Here is a 19,922-nt window from a genome sequence, read left to right on the forward strand (position 1 = left end):
AATTAACTCATTGCCTACGGCCTAGGCTAACCGAGAGGGAATCAGTGTATCACTTCTTTATTACATACTGTATATCAGGGATCTTCAAAGTTTTTCAGGCCTTTTTGCATTGTGAGCTTGTAGATCTGCTATTTTTGGCAAATGGTACCCCCAGAATTAGGGATGCTAGGGTTCAAGTGGTTAATACATTTAATTTTCTTTAGTTTCTATCGCACAAAGATTTGGCGACCCCCTTGTAGTAACTCTGAGGACCACCTTGGGGTCCCGGACCCCCTGTTGAAGACCCATGACATGGATGAAAGAAGCTCTGCTCTTTGAGTGATTTATTTTGTTTTGTGTGTGTGTGTCTTGATGTGGCTGTGGAATGTGTGTAGGAGGTGGTGGACAGCAGTTCTTCCCAGGACGCATCGCTGGACCTGGAGATGGACGAACTGAACCAGCACGAGTGCATGGCTGCCATGACGGCTCTGATTGGACACATGCACAGGAACAATATAACTCCTAAAGTAGAGAAGGTCAGTGGTTTATTAGCGTTGTACCCCACCGGGGACAACGCTCCACACGTCCCAGACTCCTCTACAGTTCACCCTGTTCCAGGGGTGAACTGTGAACAAACACCATGTTGAATGTTTTGGCCTTTGAAATGTGTGACAAAGCTCAATTTAGAAGTTTCTTTTTCCTCTTTGTTGAATAGGGAAGTACACCCAGTGAGCTCCCAGTGTGGATGAAGTTTCTACATGGCAAACTAGCGAATCCAGCCACACCGCTAAATGTCAGACTGTTCATCACAAAGTTGATCATCAACACTGAGGAGGTAAATGCTTTCACACAGTCATCTACCCATCTATCTTGCATATGGGTCAATTCATACACTCTTTAAAATACACAAGTTAAATTAACATTTAACATAAAACATGTTTCATGTTATGTTTTCACTTTGAAAATGTGACTGACCTCAGGAACTAGATTGTCATTTAAAATGCATTTTTGTTTTCATTTCATATGCAAGTAAGGTTAATTCTCAGAGCTACAAAATGGGTTAACACTTGCTTTGATTGAAAATTACTTTTTCTCCTAACAAATTAATGAATAATTGTAGATTTGCCAATTGACAATAACAATTTGACTTGTAACATTACTCATGATCATATGAAATATATGATCAGCTGGATGTGAATTAACTACTTAGGCCCAATTTTAGAGTTTGTCGTACGAAAGTGTCACACAAAGGTAGCAAAGATGGCACACAAAGCTTGGGTGGCAAGCAAGCTCACAATGTGTCGCTATGCAAAAAATGTTTGATTATAATGACGTGCCCAAAATGGGGACGCCAGGTTGAAAGGGGTTAACAACAGTGGTACTGTACATCTCCCCTGTGAAATAACTGGCCGGGAGGAAATAACCTCATTGGATATATTTGCATTATTGTCATATTTACATGCCTATTTAAATTCTGGCTTGTAGGTGAATGACGTTTTCTCTCAATCTGTGTTAAAACAAATATTTGATCAAATTCAGATGACTTGCCGTTTGTGAGCTCTTCTGTAAAGTGTGCGGTTGGGGATCTATTAATTGTGCTGGGTCACATATGCACACCGGTCTCATCTCCCTTTTTCTCTGCATGTACAATATGTACTTACATATATGTCAGTGGTTCTCAAAGTGGGGGACCTTCAAGAGGTTCCAGGGGATCTGCTGAAAAATAATAGATAGGCTAATTAGGAACCAAATGGACCCTTACAGGTCTGTAACTCAAGAGACCTGTAAGCTGTAAGGGTCTGTTTAGTTCCATTTGTACACTCTCAGAGTTATGGGGACCGGTAGCCTAATGCATAGCAAACTAGGGGGGGTCCTTGAAATTGAAGAAAATTGAGAACCACTGTCACTGTGTTTAAGTTTAAGCTACTGGTTAATACCTTCTAATATGGGTGTTGCTTCCCAGGTGTTCCGGCCATACGCCAAGCTGTGGCTGGGGCCGCTGTTACAGCTGGTGGTGTCTGGGAACAACGGAGGACTAGGCATCCATTTCATGGTGGTGGATATCGTGGTGACTGTTCTCTCTTGGACGAGTCTGGCCAACCCCAAGGTTCATGCAATTCCCATTTTACAACCTTCTTTGTCATATTTACAAACATCAGAAAATGGAAGTAAGAATAATTTAATATTTAATATTTTAGAGTGTAAAGCACATTGGAACATTGGTTTTTAAAAAGCACTGCATCGGGATGCCTGGTGGCTCAGCCACCAGGCCAGTTATAAATAGTTATTATTAATTTGTACTGCATTGTAGTATTAAGTATCCCTGTTTTTATGCCATATCTGGCTTTGTTTTTTATTGTTAACCATATCCACTTATCTTACTAGATTGATATTTTACTTTATTTTACTTGATTAATTGATTAACATATTCTATTTGACAAACTATATGATTGTACTCAACTGTGTTGTTGTTGTTGTGTCAGGGAAACACTAAAGATGAGGTGCTGGCCAACCGGCTGTTGGAGTTCCTGATGACAAACATCTTTGACGCAAAGAGGGCCGTGTTCCGCCACAACCTGGAGATCACTCGTACACTGGTCGAATGCTGGAAAGACTGTCTGCATGTTCCTTACAGGTAACAGGCACATTTTCTATTTGCTGTTGCACAGTGGAAATGGCCATGAAGCCAGGCTTCAGCCTGCATGTACAATGTACATTAAGTAATTCACTGCCAGAATAAATACATAAATAAATCATCCACTACCAGCGATTTTCTCAGCTTTTCAAGTAGTCACAGAATATTTATCTCCAGTATGATCGATCCCCTGATCATTGCTAATCACGGGGGGTTTCACTGTTCTTCTGCAAAAAAAAAAAAAAAGTCATGTTATAGAATAAAAATAGCATCTCGTCTCGTCAAAAATACATAGTAAAACACAGGAGGCGAGATACAGTACAGGCGATTTCCCAAATATGTTAACCAGGAAGTGAATGGAGCAGTAAATCTTGGGACCACGTGATGTCCTGGTTCTGTGTGCATCTGGGGATGAAATGGTCACTCATGTCTCTTAAATAAAGTGTATTATTATTATGTATACCTTACCTGAATAAAGGAGACAATGTTACCTACCTACTACAGGGTTAATAAGTCATTTTAGGCAAGACTTCTTCAAATCTGTCCACATTTTAAAATGCATTAAAACACATTGACAATGTAACTATAGTAACTGCCCCCAATGGGCAGTTTGGTGCCTTGCTTGGTTGCCTCCACCATAGGTGTGTGTGAATACTGTAGGTGAATGGGTGAATGTAACGCAACTTTGTAAAGCATTTGGAGACGGGCACTGATTTACTGACAAACAAGGAGAGTTGAGGGTTGTGTATTAAAAATCACACCCAGTGTGAAGTGGGCGGTGTGTGGTCATCACAACATGACTCACTTTAAAAAAAGAATGAATTACTTTTTTTAAAGTCCATACTGCTATTCATAGGGCTGCACATGTGTCATGTGTTTCGCTAGCCAATCACAGTCCTGAATTTGCAAAGTCAGCCAATCACATTACAGTTAGTGGTGATGACACTAGCTGTAATGTGATTGGCTGACTTTGCAAAAGTATCGATTTGCATTAACAATGGAAGGGTTAGGGGGTATACAAATCTTTTGGTCGGTGTCCAAAACTCACTTATAGGGGGCGGCTACACCGCCCCAAAAAAAACGGGCCCTCCTTCACATGTGCCCAGCAAACATTGCTATCATTGCTCAACCTATGCTGGATAATGTGCTATAGTGCATTGGTTTTCAAAGTGGGGTTCTTGGGGAGGTTCCAGGGGGTCCACAGCTAAAATTGTTCATACATGGCATCACAATCATTTTAACCACTTTATCAATGTATACATTGGCTATTCAAACATAGCAGATCTGGGGGTCCCTGGCACAAAATCTTTTCAGATGGGGGTTTGCTTCCAAATACATATCAATTTGGGGGTCCTTGACTTGAAAAAGTTTGAGAACCACTGGTCTATTCCTACTGTATCATCATTTTTGTTTGTGTTCTGCCCATATGCAGTGTGATATACGAGCGGTTCAGTGGCACCGACCTAAACAGTAAAGACAACTCTGTGGGACTTCAGCTGCTGGGAATCATCCTGGCCAACAACCTCCCGGCTTATGATGCCTCCTGTGGAATTGAATATGACCGGTAAACAAAAAAGAAATGGGTCCTTTATTTTATTTATGCTACCCATCTGGTTACACGATGCTTAAATGCTTTACCTCTTATCGCCATATTTTTACTTTTTCCGTAAATTAACGCGCTACAGCGTCACACAAAAGCATCAAAAGAAGCAGATCCACAAGCTCAAAATGCGGCGGGAAGCGACGCTTCGTTTTGAGCTTGTAGATCGGCTACTTTTGATACTTTTGAATCCTGAAAAATGGTTTACGATCCGAGCACTGTGAAGTTAGTTGTGTCTCATTAACTGGAACACTAGACAACTAGAATTTGTGAGATAATCACTGTTTACTGTAAGTTATTCTCTATCATGTGCCACTGAAAATAGTTCAATACAAAAAACAATGTAGAGAAGAGAACCATGACAATAGACAATCAGTTGGGTTAAAGTGAATCCATTTTGTGAAACATTGTTCCTCTCTGGTTTGCTTTGCTTTTTTTCAGCTACATGAAGGCCCTCACCAACAACCTGTGTTTTACGAGGTACAAAGAGATCTACGCTGCCGCTGCTGAGGTCATCGGCCTCATCCTCAAGAACATGACTGACAGTGACAACAGTCAAGTATGAGTGTTTCATCTTGTTTTACTGTTGTATAAATTAGCATTGGGGATTTGACTATGTGGTCCAGTGGAGATGCGACATTGAGCGATATTTCACGCCTTTGTCCGATTATTTTTGTAACGTGCTGAGAGCAATACACGTGAATTTGAGTTGAAAAACGTTCACATTGAAGATGAACAGAACGACCATGTTAGGGTTCATATCCTGATTTACCATTATCTGTTCTTTCAGGATCCCCAGGCACTTCTCAATCTCGCTGCGGGTAAGCTAACGGATTTGAAGAAAAAGGACATCGATGACAAGTTCATTGTTTGCCTGAGCAAAGTTTCCAAGCACTTTCCTCCATTCATGGACCGGTACGGTTAAAACTTCTATTAAAAACTATTGAATACTTTTCCAATAACAAAGTAGTGTTTTATACTCAGTAATGAACGCCATTTAGAATTTGTCGTGTGTATGCGGGAGGTAGACCTATCACAATTATTACATAATCGCCTTTTTTTTTAAAGTCAGTAATTTCTTTGTATATTTAGGTTGTTTTGTCATATCTGCCCTGTGTAACTTCAAAGCCTAAAAGCCAAACATAAATGTTATTTGTATTCATATTATTCCAGTGTTTAACGACAAAAACACAATAAAATTGCGTAATAGCAATTATTTGTGTGACAATTAATAATCATGTAAAAATGTCATAATCGTGACACAGCCCTAGCGGCAAGGTTCTCTCAATGCTCTCTTCTCTAATGTTTTTGTGTGTGTTTTTAGCTTTGTGAATCAGGCGTTCTACCTCCTGCCCAAACTCCACGGCGTCCTGAAGACCCACTGTCTGGAGTGTGTGCTGAGCCGGGCCGAGGTCATCCCTGACATCTACCTGACGCTCAGCACCAAAGGCTTCATCCAGATGCTGGCTCATAGGTAGGAGTCGGACTCAACCACGTTCTTGACTAATTCACAGTTCATAAACTTGCTCCGATACTAGTATCGCTATCGGGTCGGATACTCTCATGGATTACAGTTCTCAGTCACCACGACTGATTTCAGCCATTTGGATTCCATAGAAGTCAGCATGTCTTTTATGGAAGCATGTCATGCACCGAAGAAATTGCCTATTTTCTGTTACCGGTATTCATTATTTTAAGATTAAAGAGTATTTGAAGTGGTCAAATTAGCAATAGAATGCATGTTCAATCTTCTAGATATTTCATAAAAGCAAAGGTTAACCCTCTGGCGTTTTAAAATACCAAATGACTATCCTTTTTTTTATGGCTGGTATAGCCGAATTTATCAATCTGCATTTCTTCTACTAGTTGGCTGTATGGCTACAGAGATATCATAATTACACACATAATGTGCAAATTGTCTATGAAACGCAGCGCTAGTGTGTGGGGGGCTCCTTTCACGCTGTTTAAAAAAAAATTACAGATTAGGATTTGGCCTAACAAACTTTTGTGAGATTTTATTTCGCTTTAATCCATGTACTCTGCTTGTACAGTATGTACTCATTAGGGCCCCCTATTATTGTAGTGACACCGCCTACAGATGGTGTCATTTACCATTGCAATCTAAGGGTATTGCATTGTGTCCTCCTGCCAGGAGTTTTACTCAAAACCGTGACCGTCATGCGTCTTCACGAAGGCCAAAGATGATGTAATAGGTCACATTTCAGGGACGAAGAGACTAAGAAAGATGAGGTTTGATGCATTGGATTCATTGTTGGATCAAGTGATGTAATCCTATGCAGTTCTGTGATTTCACACTGTGTCATCACACGAAGATACACATTCTGTCTGTGAAGAAAATAACTCTAGAACAGAGGAGTAGAGTATCACAAAACATGGTGTGGATGATCAGTAAGGTTGCCTTGAAGAGATGATTTAGCCTTTTTCTAAGATAGAAATAAGCATAATGTTAAAAAAAAAAAAACGGGAAAGCATCTGTGTCATTTTTGATCTTAACTATATATATATATATATATATATATATATATATATATATATATATATATATATATATATATATATATATATATATATATATATATATATATATATATATATAGCAACGTAAGTTTTTCAGAAAACTCTTACGATTTAGAACAGTGGTTTAGAATAGTGGTTCTCAAAAATAGCAAATATACAAGCTCGCAGCGCGTCACTTCGTGGTGCTGCTGTGTGCTATTTTTGAAAAATCATGAAAGTGTTTGAACATTTTTTAATAATCTTCTCTTCTGGCGGAAAACATTACAAATACATAGCATCCAAATACTTGGCACAAAAAAGGTTTGAGAATAACTGATTTAGAATCGGATTTGTAGAATCGGCCTCAGGTCTTGATGGGTCAATGTTGTCTTTGCTCTTGTTATTTAATCCCTTGTGCCATCAGGGATGAGACCAGGCAGAGGTTGTGTCTGGACATTGTCCATAAGATCCTGGCCCTGCTGACCCCCGTTCAGCTTCAGGACGTCCTGGGAGCGGTGACGGCGTTCATCTCCCACGCCTCTCCCGTCTGCAGGGAGAGGATGTACGACATCCTGATGTGGATCCAGGATAACTACAGGTGAACTTCCCTTTATTAGATATTGTCACTGTCGGGCAGAAACCTCTTATCTCCATATTCTAACTTTGTGTGTTTTTTTGTAAAATTACTGTTCCTGTCAATGTAAGTGAACTTTGTTGCTAAAGTTATGTACATTTGTTTCCCAGTGATACAGAGAGCATGAATGACAGCACCTCAGTGGAGGTGTTGAATACAGCCAAAGACGCCCTCCTTCAGGGGCTGACTGATGACAACCAAGGCCTGCAGTAAGTAGCCATGGATTTGTTTTTTCTTGTGGAACATTTTCAAATCAAAGTGCGGTGCCACGTATGCTATGTGTGTACCATGGGTTAGAGCAGTGGTTCCCAAACTGGGGGTCGGGACCTTTTTAATACCAAATTGTCAGAAAGAGGCAAATATTGTGAAAATAGCCAAACTACTAGCTCACAACGCCTCGAGCTACGAGGCGTTGTAAGCTAGTAGTTTGGCTATTTTCACAATGTTCACAAGTCTCTGATATGATGATTTTCATAATTTAATTGCTGTCTCAAAAATAAAAGAAATAATATAACTGCGTGCTTTGAAAAATGGTCAGCAGTAAAATCAAATAGAATGGGCTAAAAAACATGCCAGACCACCGGTATGGTCCTTTGTCGTATTTTCAATTGCCATATTGTTTCATGTCATTCAGTCAGCTTTGCTCTTTTGTTGTTTGCACCTATTTTATAATTCGTTGTGTTCTGTTGTGAATATAATTTCATTGTAAGCGATTACACACAATCCCGTCTGTATATCGTCTCTGTCGGGTGGAAACCGTGACTTTTCAGGATTAAAATTCAAAAATATCAAAAGTAGCAGATCTACAAGCTCGAAACGCGGCGCAAAGCTTTTGATGCTTTTTTGTGACGCGGTAGTATGATGAAGTATGGGCGTTAATTTACGAGAAAAAAATACAACCATATAATGTTGGACAATGTGACTCACTGTACAAAATGTCTCGTCTCCTTCAGGCTGTATGTACGTAACTTCTGGAGTCAGGAGAAGCGCTTGCCCACGGCCACCCTGGAGCGCATGCTGAAGGTGCTCCACTCCCTGTACTCGTGTCAAATTGAAAGACGCTTCCTCAGCCTGGCCACCAATCTGCTGCTGGAGATGACCAGCCAGAGTCCAGACTTCACACGCAACATGTTTGAGTATCCGCTGTCCGAATGCACCTTCCAGGTCAGTTGGGATCGGGCAGTTAATAATGCTTGATCGATTTTATGGTATGGAGCGGCGTATCTAAGTACCCCGGGTTCTATGTTCCCCGCTTACCTAAACCTAACCCTAAGGTAAGTGGGTAACATAGAACCTGGGGAACATAGGGATGACCCTGATTTTATACTTGGTTGCGCATGCTATTTTCGGTGCGCGACACATAACAAAGAATAAATCAGGCTTAAGATGTGAAGGCATAAATGCAGCAAATAAATATGGGAATTTGGTACTTTACTATCAACTGAAGGAATAAATTGTATAAGGTAGTTTGACCAGTATGAACAATTATTGATTACTTATTAGTCACGTTGAGAGTAGGAAAAGTGGCTGATATTAATGTCGTTATTAATTTGACAAAATAGTTGCAAACCTTTTTACCTTAAGCAAGTAAACACACAAACTGTTTGCTGTTCCCGTTCAGATTTTGTGTTCATGATTCCCATAAAAAAACACTTGGAAACATACCCCACAATTCCCCCGACCCATTCATTGTGATATTATCGCTGTGCATTTCCTTGTGTGTAGCTGCCTTTTCTTTCTCTCCATTCACATAGGACTATGTGATCGATTCCAACTGGCGTCTCCGGAGCACAGTGATGACCCCCATGTTTGTGGAGACCCAGGCCTCCTCTCAGGCTCTCGAGAGCACGGCCGCCTCTCAACCAGGGATGGTGACGGGGCAGCTCCGAGCCACACAGACCTCCCTGGAGTTCACCCAGACACAAGCAGCAGGTCAAAACTCCACCACAATACCAGTCAGAGCTGTGCAATCCTTTGTTTGCTCCTATAGCAGTAGTTCTCAAACTTGTTTTGTACCAAGAACCCCCAAATTGTTATGTATTTGGCTGCTCACCTTGTGCCACGCTATGTAGATCTGCTATTTTTTTTAAATCATGAAAATTTGTGTAAATCTTTTAAAGCGAACATTTCTAACTCAAATCTTTGATTCTGGGGGTCCTTGGAACAAAATATTTTAAGATGGGGGTCACCGGAAAATACATATAATTTTGCGGGTCCTTGACTTTGTTGAGTTTGAGCACCACTGATATAGCAACATAACGTTTTTCAGAAAACTGTCAGGATTTAGAAGACATTTGTAGAATCGGCCTCAGGTCTTAATGGGTTAAACTTTATACTTTGTACCTTTTTTCCCCCTCCCAGGTCGACGTTCTGCATATAACTGGCTAACAGGAAGCAGTGTGGACACCTTGGCAGAGTACACGCCAGCTTCCGAGTCTGTCTCCTCTCTGTTGGTGTTGGGTAAGAAGGCGGAGAGGCAGGCCGTGACCAGGAGGCCAACAGGAGAAGGCTTTGGCACCAGGCGCCTCGCTGCGCCTACAGATGAGGGTGACAGTCGCAGTAGAGGTAGGTTCTCTGAGAAGACACAGCATCTCTATGTCCTCGGCACTATTTGATGGCTTACTCATTGATTTCATTTATTGATATGACATTTGGTTCCTTTTTTATTTTTTCCTTTTCTAATGATTGAAGTGTTAAGGTGCACTCACACTGGATTTGATTTGAAAAAATGTCACCAGTGTGTTTGTTAAGCATGATCAAACAAGCCAGCATGACATGAGTGCTTTCCAGAGACAGACAATTCTCTTTCTCACTAGTACATTCATCAGTGTTGTATCATATAGTTTAGGAAATCCACGCATGGCAACAACAAACTACTTCTCTAATTGGGTTCTGTATTGAATGTCAGTGTCACCACCTATACAATCTGGGAACCCATCCGGTAAAAAAGAAAAATGGAATCTTGTCCTTTGTTTTGCCTCTGGGGGCACTACCTCCTTTTTTGTGTAGAGACAGGAACTTGGTTTGGCTCCTCCCCTTTCTTAGTCCACTTCCTCCCAGGTGCTTCTGGGTTTTTTCCTATTAACAACACTACATGTTAAAGTCAGTGGTAGAGATTAAGAACCTATTTGTAATTTAACTCTACCTTTTTGTGTCGCCCATCAGCTGAGAGTGAGCGACGTTTGGACATCCTGCGGTTAAGACGCCGGTTCCTCAAGGACCAGGAGAAAGTCAGCATAGGCTTTGCTCGGAAAGAGATCGCCAAACAGAAGCAGACACAGGTATTCAGGGAACAATTCGCGGTCCTGATTTAACCACACTGGGGAAAAAAAAAATCACGCCCTCACTTGGTGTTGGAAGGCTGGGAATGACGTTTTTTTTTTAACTAAATTTTTTATCCCACGATTTTGTAACCCACATTTTTTCACCCAGTGCCAATTGCCTATGTAATCCTGGGCACTACCTACCCTCTGCCAGCCTAGGGAGAGCCCAAGCTGAAGCTCATGCCTCCTTCAATGCATGAGGAGCAAGCAGGCCGCTTCTTATCACCCGACAGGGGGGAGTTTCCCTGGTTGGACATAGCGCGTGGAAGGAACACGTTATTCCAACCAGTTCCCTTCTCCTCCATCAGGCGCCCCGGCTGACCAGGGGGAGGCAGTATAGTGACCAGGATTACTACATGTTTTTGTGAGGGTATTAACTACCCTAGGAGACACGGGGAGAACATGCAAACTCCACACAGAGTAGGCCCTTTCACCAACCCCACCTAGGGTATGGGCGCCGATGACGTGGAGGAGAGAACACGCCCCCAGCGCCCACAGCGTCCCTGGCGGGAATCGAACCCAGGACCTTCTAGCTGTGAGGCGACAGCGCTACCGACGTGTTTGAGTATTAAGTTACAACCTATAGCAGGGCTCTTCAACAGGGGGTCCGGGACCCCTAGGGTTACTACAGGGGGTCCACCAAACACCAAATTTTACATGAACCACTTCAACCCTAGCATCTTTACTTTAGCCAAAAATAGCAGATCTTGTAGATCAGCTATTTTTGGTAAAGAGGTTTGGTGTAGAGATTTAAAAAAGAATAGAGCAGACCAAGTACAGAGTGAAATGACAAGTTTACTAAGTATTGACGGTTTAAGTGGTTATATGTCTGAAAATACATTAACATGAATCCAACATACACTGATGGTACTGATAGTGATTCCAGACAAGTCTATGAAGCTACTGATAGTGATTCCAGACAAGTCTATGAAGCTATATGTGAAATCTATGAAAAAGTTTAATCTGCAACACAATTTTATACAATATGTGGTGGGGGGGTCCCTATTTCATCTCTCTCTCAGCTAAAGGGGTCCTGACCTATACTCAGCCCAACTTGCCACTGTGTAACTTAGCATTGGTTTGGCTGTGTGTCCCCCACAGGAAGACAAAGTTGACCAGAGGTTGCGGAAGGAGTCTCAGGTCACACTGTACCGGAGCTACCGAGTGGGAGACTTCCCAGACATCCAGATCCCTCACAGCAGCCTCATCGCCCCGCTACAGGCCCTGGCACAGGTTAGCCTGGCAGCTACTAATTGTGTCCTATACGTAGGTTAGCTAATATAACCAGATGATGTAACTCATTGGTCACCAACTCTGGTGCTTGAGGTTACTGTATATATTGACCATAATGTGCACAGCAAATGTTCTCTTTACATCAAAACTCCATCTGCGTTCCCCATGCCATGTGAATGTATGATTTTTGTGTGTGTGGGTTTTAGAAATATTGAACCAATGAAAAGTATTAACAAGTTTGTGAGTAAATAATAACATTGGATAATTATTTTCCCCCATCTCCTGAAAAGTATGTTTTTCCACAAGGTTTCCCCCCTGTCAGCAACAATATTAGTATATAAATATAGTAGCAACCACGGTTGCAAAATGGTGTTTTGGTCCAAGTCATTCTGCGAATCTGCTAATTGCTTCCAAACTTTACTCAAAGTCTATTGGAAAAACTATTAAATAAAACGCTGTTTGGAATCGAAGTACAATTCCCACCACACTCCCTAAGACATCCAAAGAAACAGCAAACAGCTTGAGGGCCCCTTTCTTTGCACGGTGACTCATTTTTAATGTGTGGTAATTGAACTCCCTCCCCCACCTTTCCCAGAGAGACGCCATTCTAGCCAAGCAGCTGTTCAGTTCCTTGTTTGCCGGCATCTTACGGGAGTCAGAGGGTCACAGAGAAGCTGGGGAGAGTCAGAGGATGAAGACGGAGCTCCTGGGTGACATGAACACATTCCTCAACAAGAGCACCATCTGTTTCCCTCCCTTTGTGGCCTGTGTGCAGGTTGGAATCATCCAAAATAAAAAAAAATGCAATAGTATTTCTTGTAGCAGTACATGTCATGCAATTGTTACACAAAACAGGTAAAAAAAATAGGCATTCAGCAATATATAGCCGATGTGCAAGCTCACAACGAGTCGCATTTTTGGCAAACAAATATGGTGTGTAGACTGTAAAGGGAACAAAGGAGGGGTTCAAGGATGGACCCCTGATCCACCCTGGTCAACAAAGTATAGAGTTTGTGTGTTTAAAATAGAATTGTGGTGACAGCATCAGTTTGGGGCTTTCAGAGTATATCTGGAGCCTAAGCTATGGTGAAAGAAATCAATTGCAAGTTATCTTTGGTAATCAAAAGCCTTTTGCTCACCTGAATAAAATCTGTGTGCTTTGGTGGAGTATACACATACACGGATAATATAATTAAAAACACTGGCAATCTATATTCTTCTTTTTTTGATAGCAACGTGTTGGGCCTTCTTCAGGAATGTAGCATCTGACCAAAACGGCATCTGATGAAAGAAGGAAAAAAAAGTTTAAATAGGTGGAATAATGTTATTTTGCAATCATTACATGTTTTAGAAACTTAATTAATACAACACAATATACTGCTACCAACTATGCTATTGATGCATATCAGTCAAAAATGGTGAAATCCAGGCATGCTAAGTTAGTCGTTATTATTACAAGTATTCTTATTTTTACAGGATATCTAGCTTTCCTCATCTGGGGGGACAAAATGATGTCACACTTGGATGGTCTGCAATACATACAGAAGTTTAAAAGTCTGGACAGACGAGTAAACCTCTGCTGCTTGTTTTCTCTAGGACATGAGCTACCAGCATAAAGACCTCCTCCAGCTGCAGCCGTCCGCCATCAGCTCCAGCTGCCTGGCAAGCCTCCAGCAGCCCTCGGGCATCCTGCTCCTGGAGGAGGGCCTGCTGCACGCCAGCCAGGAGGAACCACCCACCAAACGGGCTCGAGGACGCAAGGATATCCCGCCAGAAACAGAGAAATGGATCCATCTCGCAAAGTATTAAACTTGCTTTGTCTTTGAGCAGGGGACTCCCTCTTTCTTTGGTGTGTCACCCAGCAGGCGCCTAAACCCTAAAGCCTTTAACTTCACAAAAACTATGCCTAAACTTAACCTTAACCCTAATTAGAGTTCTCAAATTCTGCCCCTACCCGACCCGACATTTTCGGGCTGAGCCAGGCCGAAAATGTATGCCAATTAGTCGGGCTGAACCGAGCCTCGGATTCCATAAAAAGAAAAAAATCGATTACCCAAAAAGTTTCAACTGCCCCTAGCGGCTGAACGGTAAGGCCGAAGGAAATGGCAGTGGATGCAGCTCAAAGTGTACTTGGGTATCTAGTTCATTGCCGTCCGACCTTCCAACCCGTGTTATTAAAAAAAATACTGCCGAAAATGGCAAAAACTCTAACATTGAAAATTGCCGAAAGTGGCTGTTTTCAAGATGCTTTGGCCATTATCTCTGGAACGGAAGGTCCAATCTGTTCAGTTCAAAGCTTGTTGCATCCGTGACTTTGAGGACATTAAGCTCATAATGCATAACGTTGTTCGTTGAGAACATTAGCCCTAACCTCACAGAAACTATGCCTAAACCTAACCTCAAAACCACACCCACCTGGGCGAAACACCGGGTAAAGAGAGAGTCCGCTTTGAACAGACGATAAATCAACTTGCTGTCGGGCAGAAACCTTTTATCTCCATATTGTAGCTTTTTATGTTTTTTCTTAAAATGAACGCCCTACTTGATCATACTACAGCGTCACACAAAAGTGGCAAAAGTATTAGATCTGCATGCTTGAAACGCGGCGCGAATTGAGCTTGCGGATCTGATACTTTTGCTACTTTAGAATTTGAATCCTGAAAAGGTAACAGTTTTGGACATCCACCCGGTTTTCCACCCGACAGAGACGATATGTTTCCTCTGTTTTCCAGGCTATACAGATCATTAGAGGATTATGATGTTGTGCGTGGCATCTTCGGTGGCAAAATTGGGACCAAGTCAATAACGCTGACCGCTCTTCAAGCTGAGGCCAGCAGTGACTTTGCAGAAGCCGTCCGGCTTTACAATGAGGTATTGAACAGAGAATGTTGTTTCCCTTTCAGTAACTGTTTTATACCGTTATCGCTATTCTGATGTTTAATCAGAATAGCGAATAGCTATGTGACAACATAATTGTCACATAGCAGGATTACAGCTGTAAATAAGTGTTTTTGTTGTTTTCATGGAGAGAAAAGAAAAAGGTCTAATGGTAGCCGAGTGGAAGCTGTTCAGAAATCTGGTTTAATATCGAGCTAATATGGATTAAAGTTCTTAATCGCCACCCACGACTGATCTCATTATGACACGTTGTGAGCTTGTAGATCGCCTATTTTCGGTTATTAGTTATTTTAAAGAGTATTTGAAGTGGCCAAACTAGCAATAGAATACATGTTCAGTCTTCCAGAAAACCCTAATGGTCTTAGATTTTTCATAAAAGCAAAGGTTAAAAAGCCTCAATCGGCAATTTCTTCAACTGGTTGGCTTTATGGCTACCAAAACATCATCATTTTACATATTGCGATAATTGTTTAGGAAACAAAGCGTGTGTGTGTGGAGGGGGGCTCCTTTCACACTGTTTCACAAATCACATTAGGATTTGGCCTAACAAAATGTGCTTTAATCCATGAGCTAAGGATATCAACCATGGTATTTTCACATGTACCCAAAACAAAATTCAACAATAAAGGGTAGATTACAAAACTTTTGAGAAAGCATCTTTAACGTCTAACGTGTCGCTATAGGCTCTGAACAAAGAGAACAAAGACTGGAGTGACGGAGAGCCCAAAGACTCCGAGAAGGACTTCTGGGAGATGGCGGCCATGGAGGCCTACAGTCATCTGACGGAGTGGCGATCTCTGCACTACTGTGCCACCATCAACATAGACGACCGCTCCCCTCCCAACCTGGAGAACATGTGGTCAGAACCCATATACCAGGTACTGTAGTATACACAATGTTTCGTTGCTGTCGGGTGGAAACCTCATTATGTGGAAACCTCATTATGTCCAAAACAACACATAAAAAATGGAATATCTACAAACTCAAAGCGTGTTTTGAGCTTGTAGATATGCTAAAATAGCAGATCTACAAGCTCGCAACACCTCGCGCTGCAAGGCGTTGGAAGCTTGTAGATCGGCTATTTTCTGCAAAGAGGTTTGGTGTACAGGGAAAAAGGAGCAAACCAAGACAGAGTGAAAGGCCAAATTTACCATATATATACAGTTTAAGTGGTTAAATGTCTGAAAATACACATTGACATGAATCCAACACAGATGACAGTGCCGTCAAACAACAAGTCCGTGAAGCTATCTATGAAATGTATGAACAAGTTTAATCTGCAACATCATTGTATACTTAGTGGCAGGGTCCCCACGGTCATGAAATTCCTGGAAATATTTTGAAATAAAAAAATAAATAATCCAGTACTGGAAAAGGTTTGGAATTGATCAAACTTCATCAAAGGTCCTGGAATTTATCAAGGGTCCTGGAAAAATATTTGGCTATGCATTGTTTTTGGCGATTGATTTTTTTAATACAAAAAAAACAGGCTGTGTAACACCCCATCCGCACTGCCAGCGATGCGACGTGACGCGACACGAGCGAGCGATGAAATCTCATTAAAATACGTGTTTTTGAATGAGACCGTCCTGACCTACCGCAAGCGACAACGAACCGTGCAACGATGTCGTCCACCCCTCCTATTTTCGCTCACAGGCTCTATTTGAGCGAGGTTTCGCGGCTGTGCCCCACCCCCAAACACTTTTTATTGTTTTTTATTTATTTATTTTGCTACACTGCCTATCTTTGGGCATTGTACATAGGAGTAAGAGACACATTATTGCGCTGAATGATTGTTATATAGGCCTGGAAATTGGGCTAAATATTCTGGAAAAGTTTTGGAAAAGTTTTGGAAATTCATTGCTAAAAATGTGTGGGGACCCTGTAGTGGGGGCCCACTCCCTGCTTCATCTCTGTCTCAGCTAAGGGGACTGGAAAAACCTTGAAGACCCCTGGTCTACACAGTAACTCGAGTCGATCCTTTTCCCCCGTCCTCTCCTTCTTGTGCCACCAGGAAATGTACCTGCAGCACATGATCCGCAGCATGCTGAAGCTGCTCCAGCTGGGCGAGAGGGACCAGGCTCTGCTCAGCTTCATCGACAAGGCCATGAAGGTGGAGGACCACAAGAAGCTGCTGGAGAGTCACTACAGCCAAGAGCTCAGCCTGCTGTACATCCTCCAGGAAGACTACGACCGCGCCAAGTATTACGCCAACCACGCCATGCAGCTGTTCATTCAGGTCTCTTCATTTGTTTTATTATTATTTATTTTTAAGCTGTGTTTATTGAGCACCATGTTCACATTGTACAGGATAGGCAGAGAGAAAAATAAGTAACAACAGAAAAGAAAAAGAATGTATGCGTTACACATGACATTTAAAAATGCATGTTCCTTTTTTTTTCTTTTTTTTCTTCTCCATTCTCCGCTTCCTCCCGCCAGCACAGTCTTATTTATTTTTTATAATTTAGATTATTTTTTTTATTATTATTTTGGGGGGGTTAAAAAGTAAAAGAAAAACTATTCCGAGTAATCATTGCTGCAGAGTTTGTTCAGTAACAGGGGTCTCCCCCCTCTCTCTAGCTCTTCAGTAAACAGAAAATGTTTTTTTTGGTCAGGAGGCTCAATTTAATTGATTCAGGAGAGAGAATCCCACAAAGCACCGTTTATCCTGTATGAGTTCTGTCTCCTGATTGGATAAAATGTGTTGCATCACATTGGGGACATCGGCAGTTTTCGTGTGATACCAGTGTATGATGAAGTATGAAATAGGGCTTAAAGCGACACTGTCATTTTTTTAATGAATAAGATTTAATTTTGTCCACTCTGTGTGGTAGAGTAGGTTAATACAATATAATTTATACAATTGGGGTGGTTGTATTTGCTGCTCTTCTATTGAGACATTTACATCCTGTGTCTAGCTGAGACATGACCTTTGACACGATCCTGTTTCTGGTTTGACACAAATTTTGACCTCAAGGTCAACATTCAATTTATCCCCTGAGCAAGCAGGCAGGCTCTATTATCTCAACAATGGTAAAAAATGGCGGCACTTGGGCAGGAAACCGTTTCAAATCTGGGGTAGAGGAGGAAAGTTACAGCTTTAATTAGTCAAAAATCACTTTGTATTTAAAAAAAAAGGCTCGTTATTTGAAGTGATTTTTATCCTCAGCTTGACCTACTGACTTTCTCCACTTGATGCAGAATTACTCCAGTGTGGATACTTTGCTGAGCCAGAGTCGTCTCAGAATCCTGCAGTCAGTGCAGGCCTTGACAGAGATCCAGGATTTCCTACTGTTCATCAGAGGAGAGGGTGAGTGAGTGAATGCAGCTGTTCAAACAGGAAACTACTTTTAGAGTATGATTATTTCATATATCGTTGCTGTCGGGCAGAAACCTCTCATCTCCAGCCATATATTTTTGTGTTTTTTCGCAAATGGCAAATCCATAAATATATTCTTTTTTGTGTTTTTCCTACAGTGTCAGTGAACTCTCTGAAGAGTCTCATTAACTTATGGACTGACCGCTACCCTGATGCTAAAGTAGATCCCCTAAACGTATGGGATGACATCATCACATCCAGGTAAGCAGTCAAACCATGGCATTAGTACATTTTGCTGTACACACACACACACACACATTGCAATTTCATCTAACAAAGACAAAATAAATAGATCTGGTGCCATTTTGAGGACGTTGAAGTCGAGACTATCGTTGCTGTCGGGCATAAACCTCTTATCTCCATATTTTTTTGTGTTTTTTTATTCTAACTTTGTCCTTCAGCAAACTCACTTGCACACTTTAGATCAATGGTCCCCAAACTGGGGAGGGGGTCCCCAGATGATTAGCTTAATGGGCAACATTGTTTTCTCACTCAATAGTAAACAAACCAACATACAGTATAAGTGTATACAGGGTAACTTTTTAAGTGGAAATTTAAGCACTTTTAAGACCTTTTTAATACCTCTAAAATGAAAAAGAAATACGGTAAACTAATAATAAGACCATCCCTACGTCAAAAGTAACCAACAAACTATACTATAACTGGTCCCCAGTTCAAATATTATTATTTTGAGGGGTGTCACGGCCTGAAAAGTATGGGAACCCTTGCTTTAGATCCCGATAGGCTCAGCAGGTTGGATAAGTCAGTACTACCATTTTTTCAAATGTAATTCTGGCTAGAAGCTACGTTATTTGCAGCCCTACAAGACGTACAGATTTGATAGCATTCTCTTCACGAACAGATTGGATCTGTACAGTATCTGTCTTTCTGTGTCTCTTTCTTGTGTGGTTCAGATGCTTCTTCTTGGATAAGATCAAGGAGAAGATCAAGCTGGACTCTGTGGCAGAGGACTCTGCTGATGTTGACACATTGGTGAACGACTGCAAGTTCAACATGAAGCTACACATGGCCGACAGCGCATGGAAGCAGGTACTGGTGCAATTGTTTTGCAAATGTTCTTTTTTTTTATTATACAAGCTCAACGTGTTGCAATGAGATGCGTTGTGAGTTTGTACATCTGTCACTGTGTGTACGTTCTGTACGCATCTGTGTCATTTAGATTTTAACCGCTTTAACCATTATTTTATACTATTCAGAAATCGTGATAGTAATCGTTTATTTTTTTTTATAATTTTTATCCCGCGATTTTTGTAACCCATTTTTTTCACCCGATGCCAATTTCCTAAGTGATCCTGGGCGCTACACCAGCGCTACACCAGTCCCCCACAGCCAGGGAGGCCAGGGCCGAGCTCATGCTTCCTTCAGTGCATGAGAGCCAACTGACCTTCTTGTCACCTGACAGGGGGGAGTTTCCCTGGTTGGACGTAGCGCGTGGAAGGAACACGTTATTCCAACCAGTTCCCTTCCCCTCCATCAGGCGCCCCGGCTGTCATGGGGGAGGCGGTATAGCGACCAGGATTACTACATGTTTTTGTGAGGGTATTAACTACCCTAGGAGACACAGGGAGAACATGCAAACTCCACACAGAGAGGCCCTTTCGCCAACCCCACCCTGGGTATGGGCGCTGATGACGCGGAGGAGAAGACACGCCCCCAGCGCCCACAGCATCGTGATAGTAATCGTGAAAAAATACTGCCTCCCC

General features: G+C 41.8%; 1 protein-coding gene across 1 annotated transcript in view; it reads left to right on the forward strand.

The window, feature by feature from the left end:
• prkdc (protein kinase, DNA-activated, catalytic subunit) overlaps nt 1–19,922 on the forward strand; it is a 67,152-nt gene that overhangs the window by 30,467 nt on the left and 16,763 nt on the right. The window contains exons 47-69 of the mRNA XM_084049227.1: nt 375–515; nt 695–814; nt 1,943–2,086; nt 2,463–2,614; nt 4,047–4,178; nt 4,656–4,773; nt 5,005–5,129; nt 5,539–5,688; nt 7,156–7,329; nt 7,476–7,574; nt 8,319–8,529; nt 9,120–9,297; nt 9,727–9,930; nt 10,531–10,646; nt 11,790–11,921; nt 12,517–12,696; nt 13,518–13,723; nt 14,654–14,792; nt 15,503–15,697; nt 16,834–17,058; nt 18,021–18,129; nt 18,297–18,399; nt 19,113–19,248. Of these exons, the coding sequence (XP_083905353.1) occupies nt 375–515; nt 695–814; nt 1,943–2,086; nt 2,463–2,614; nt 4,047–4,178; nt 4,656–4,773; nt 5,005–5,129; nt 5,539–5,688; nt 7,156–7,329; nt 7,476–7,574; nt 8,319–8,529; nt 9,120–9,297; nt 9,727–9,930; nt 10,531–10,646; nt 11,790–11,921; nt 12,517–12,696; nt 13,518–13,723; nt 14,654–14,792; nt 15,503–15,697; nt 16,834–17,058; nt 18,021–18,129; nt 18,297–18,399; nt 19,113–19,248 (3,489 nt within the window). The remainder of the gene's footprint in view (nt 1–374; nt 516–694; nt 815–1,942; nt 2,087–2,462; nt 2,615–4,046; nt 4,179–4,655; nt 4,774–5,004; nt 5,130–5,538; nt 5,689–7,155; nt 7,330–7,475; nt 7,575–8,318; nt 8,530–9,119; nt 9,298–9,726; nt 9,931–10,530; nt 10,647–11,789; nt 11,922–12,516; nt 12,697–13,517; nt 13,724–14,653; nt 14,793–15,502; nt 15,698–16,833; nt 17,059–18,020; nt 18,130–18,296; nt 18,400–19,112; nt 19,249–19,922) is intronic.

This window comes from Gymnoscopelus microlampas (genome assembly GCF_963454915.1).
Source record: "Gymnoscopelus microlampas genome assembly, chromosome: 22".
NCBI classification, from domain to species: domain Eukaryota; kingdom Metazoa; phylum Chordata; class Actinopteri; order Myctophiformes; family Myctophidae; genus Gymnoscopelus; species Gymnoscopelus microlampas.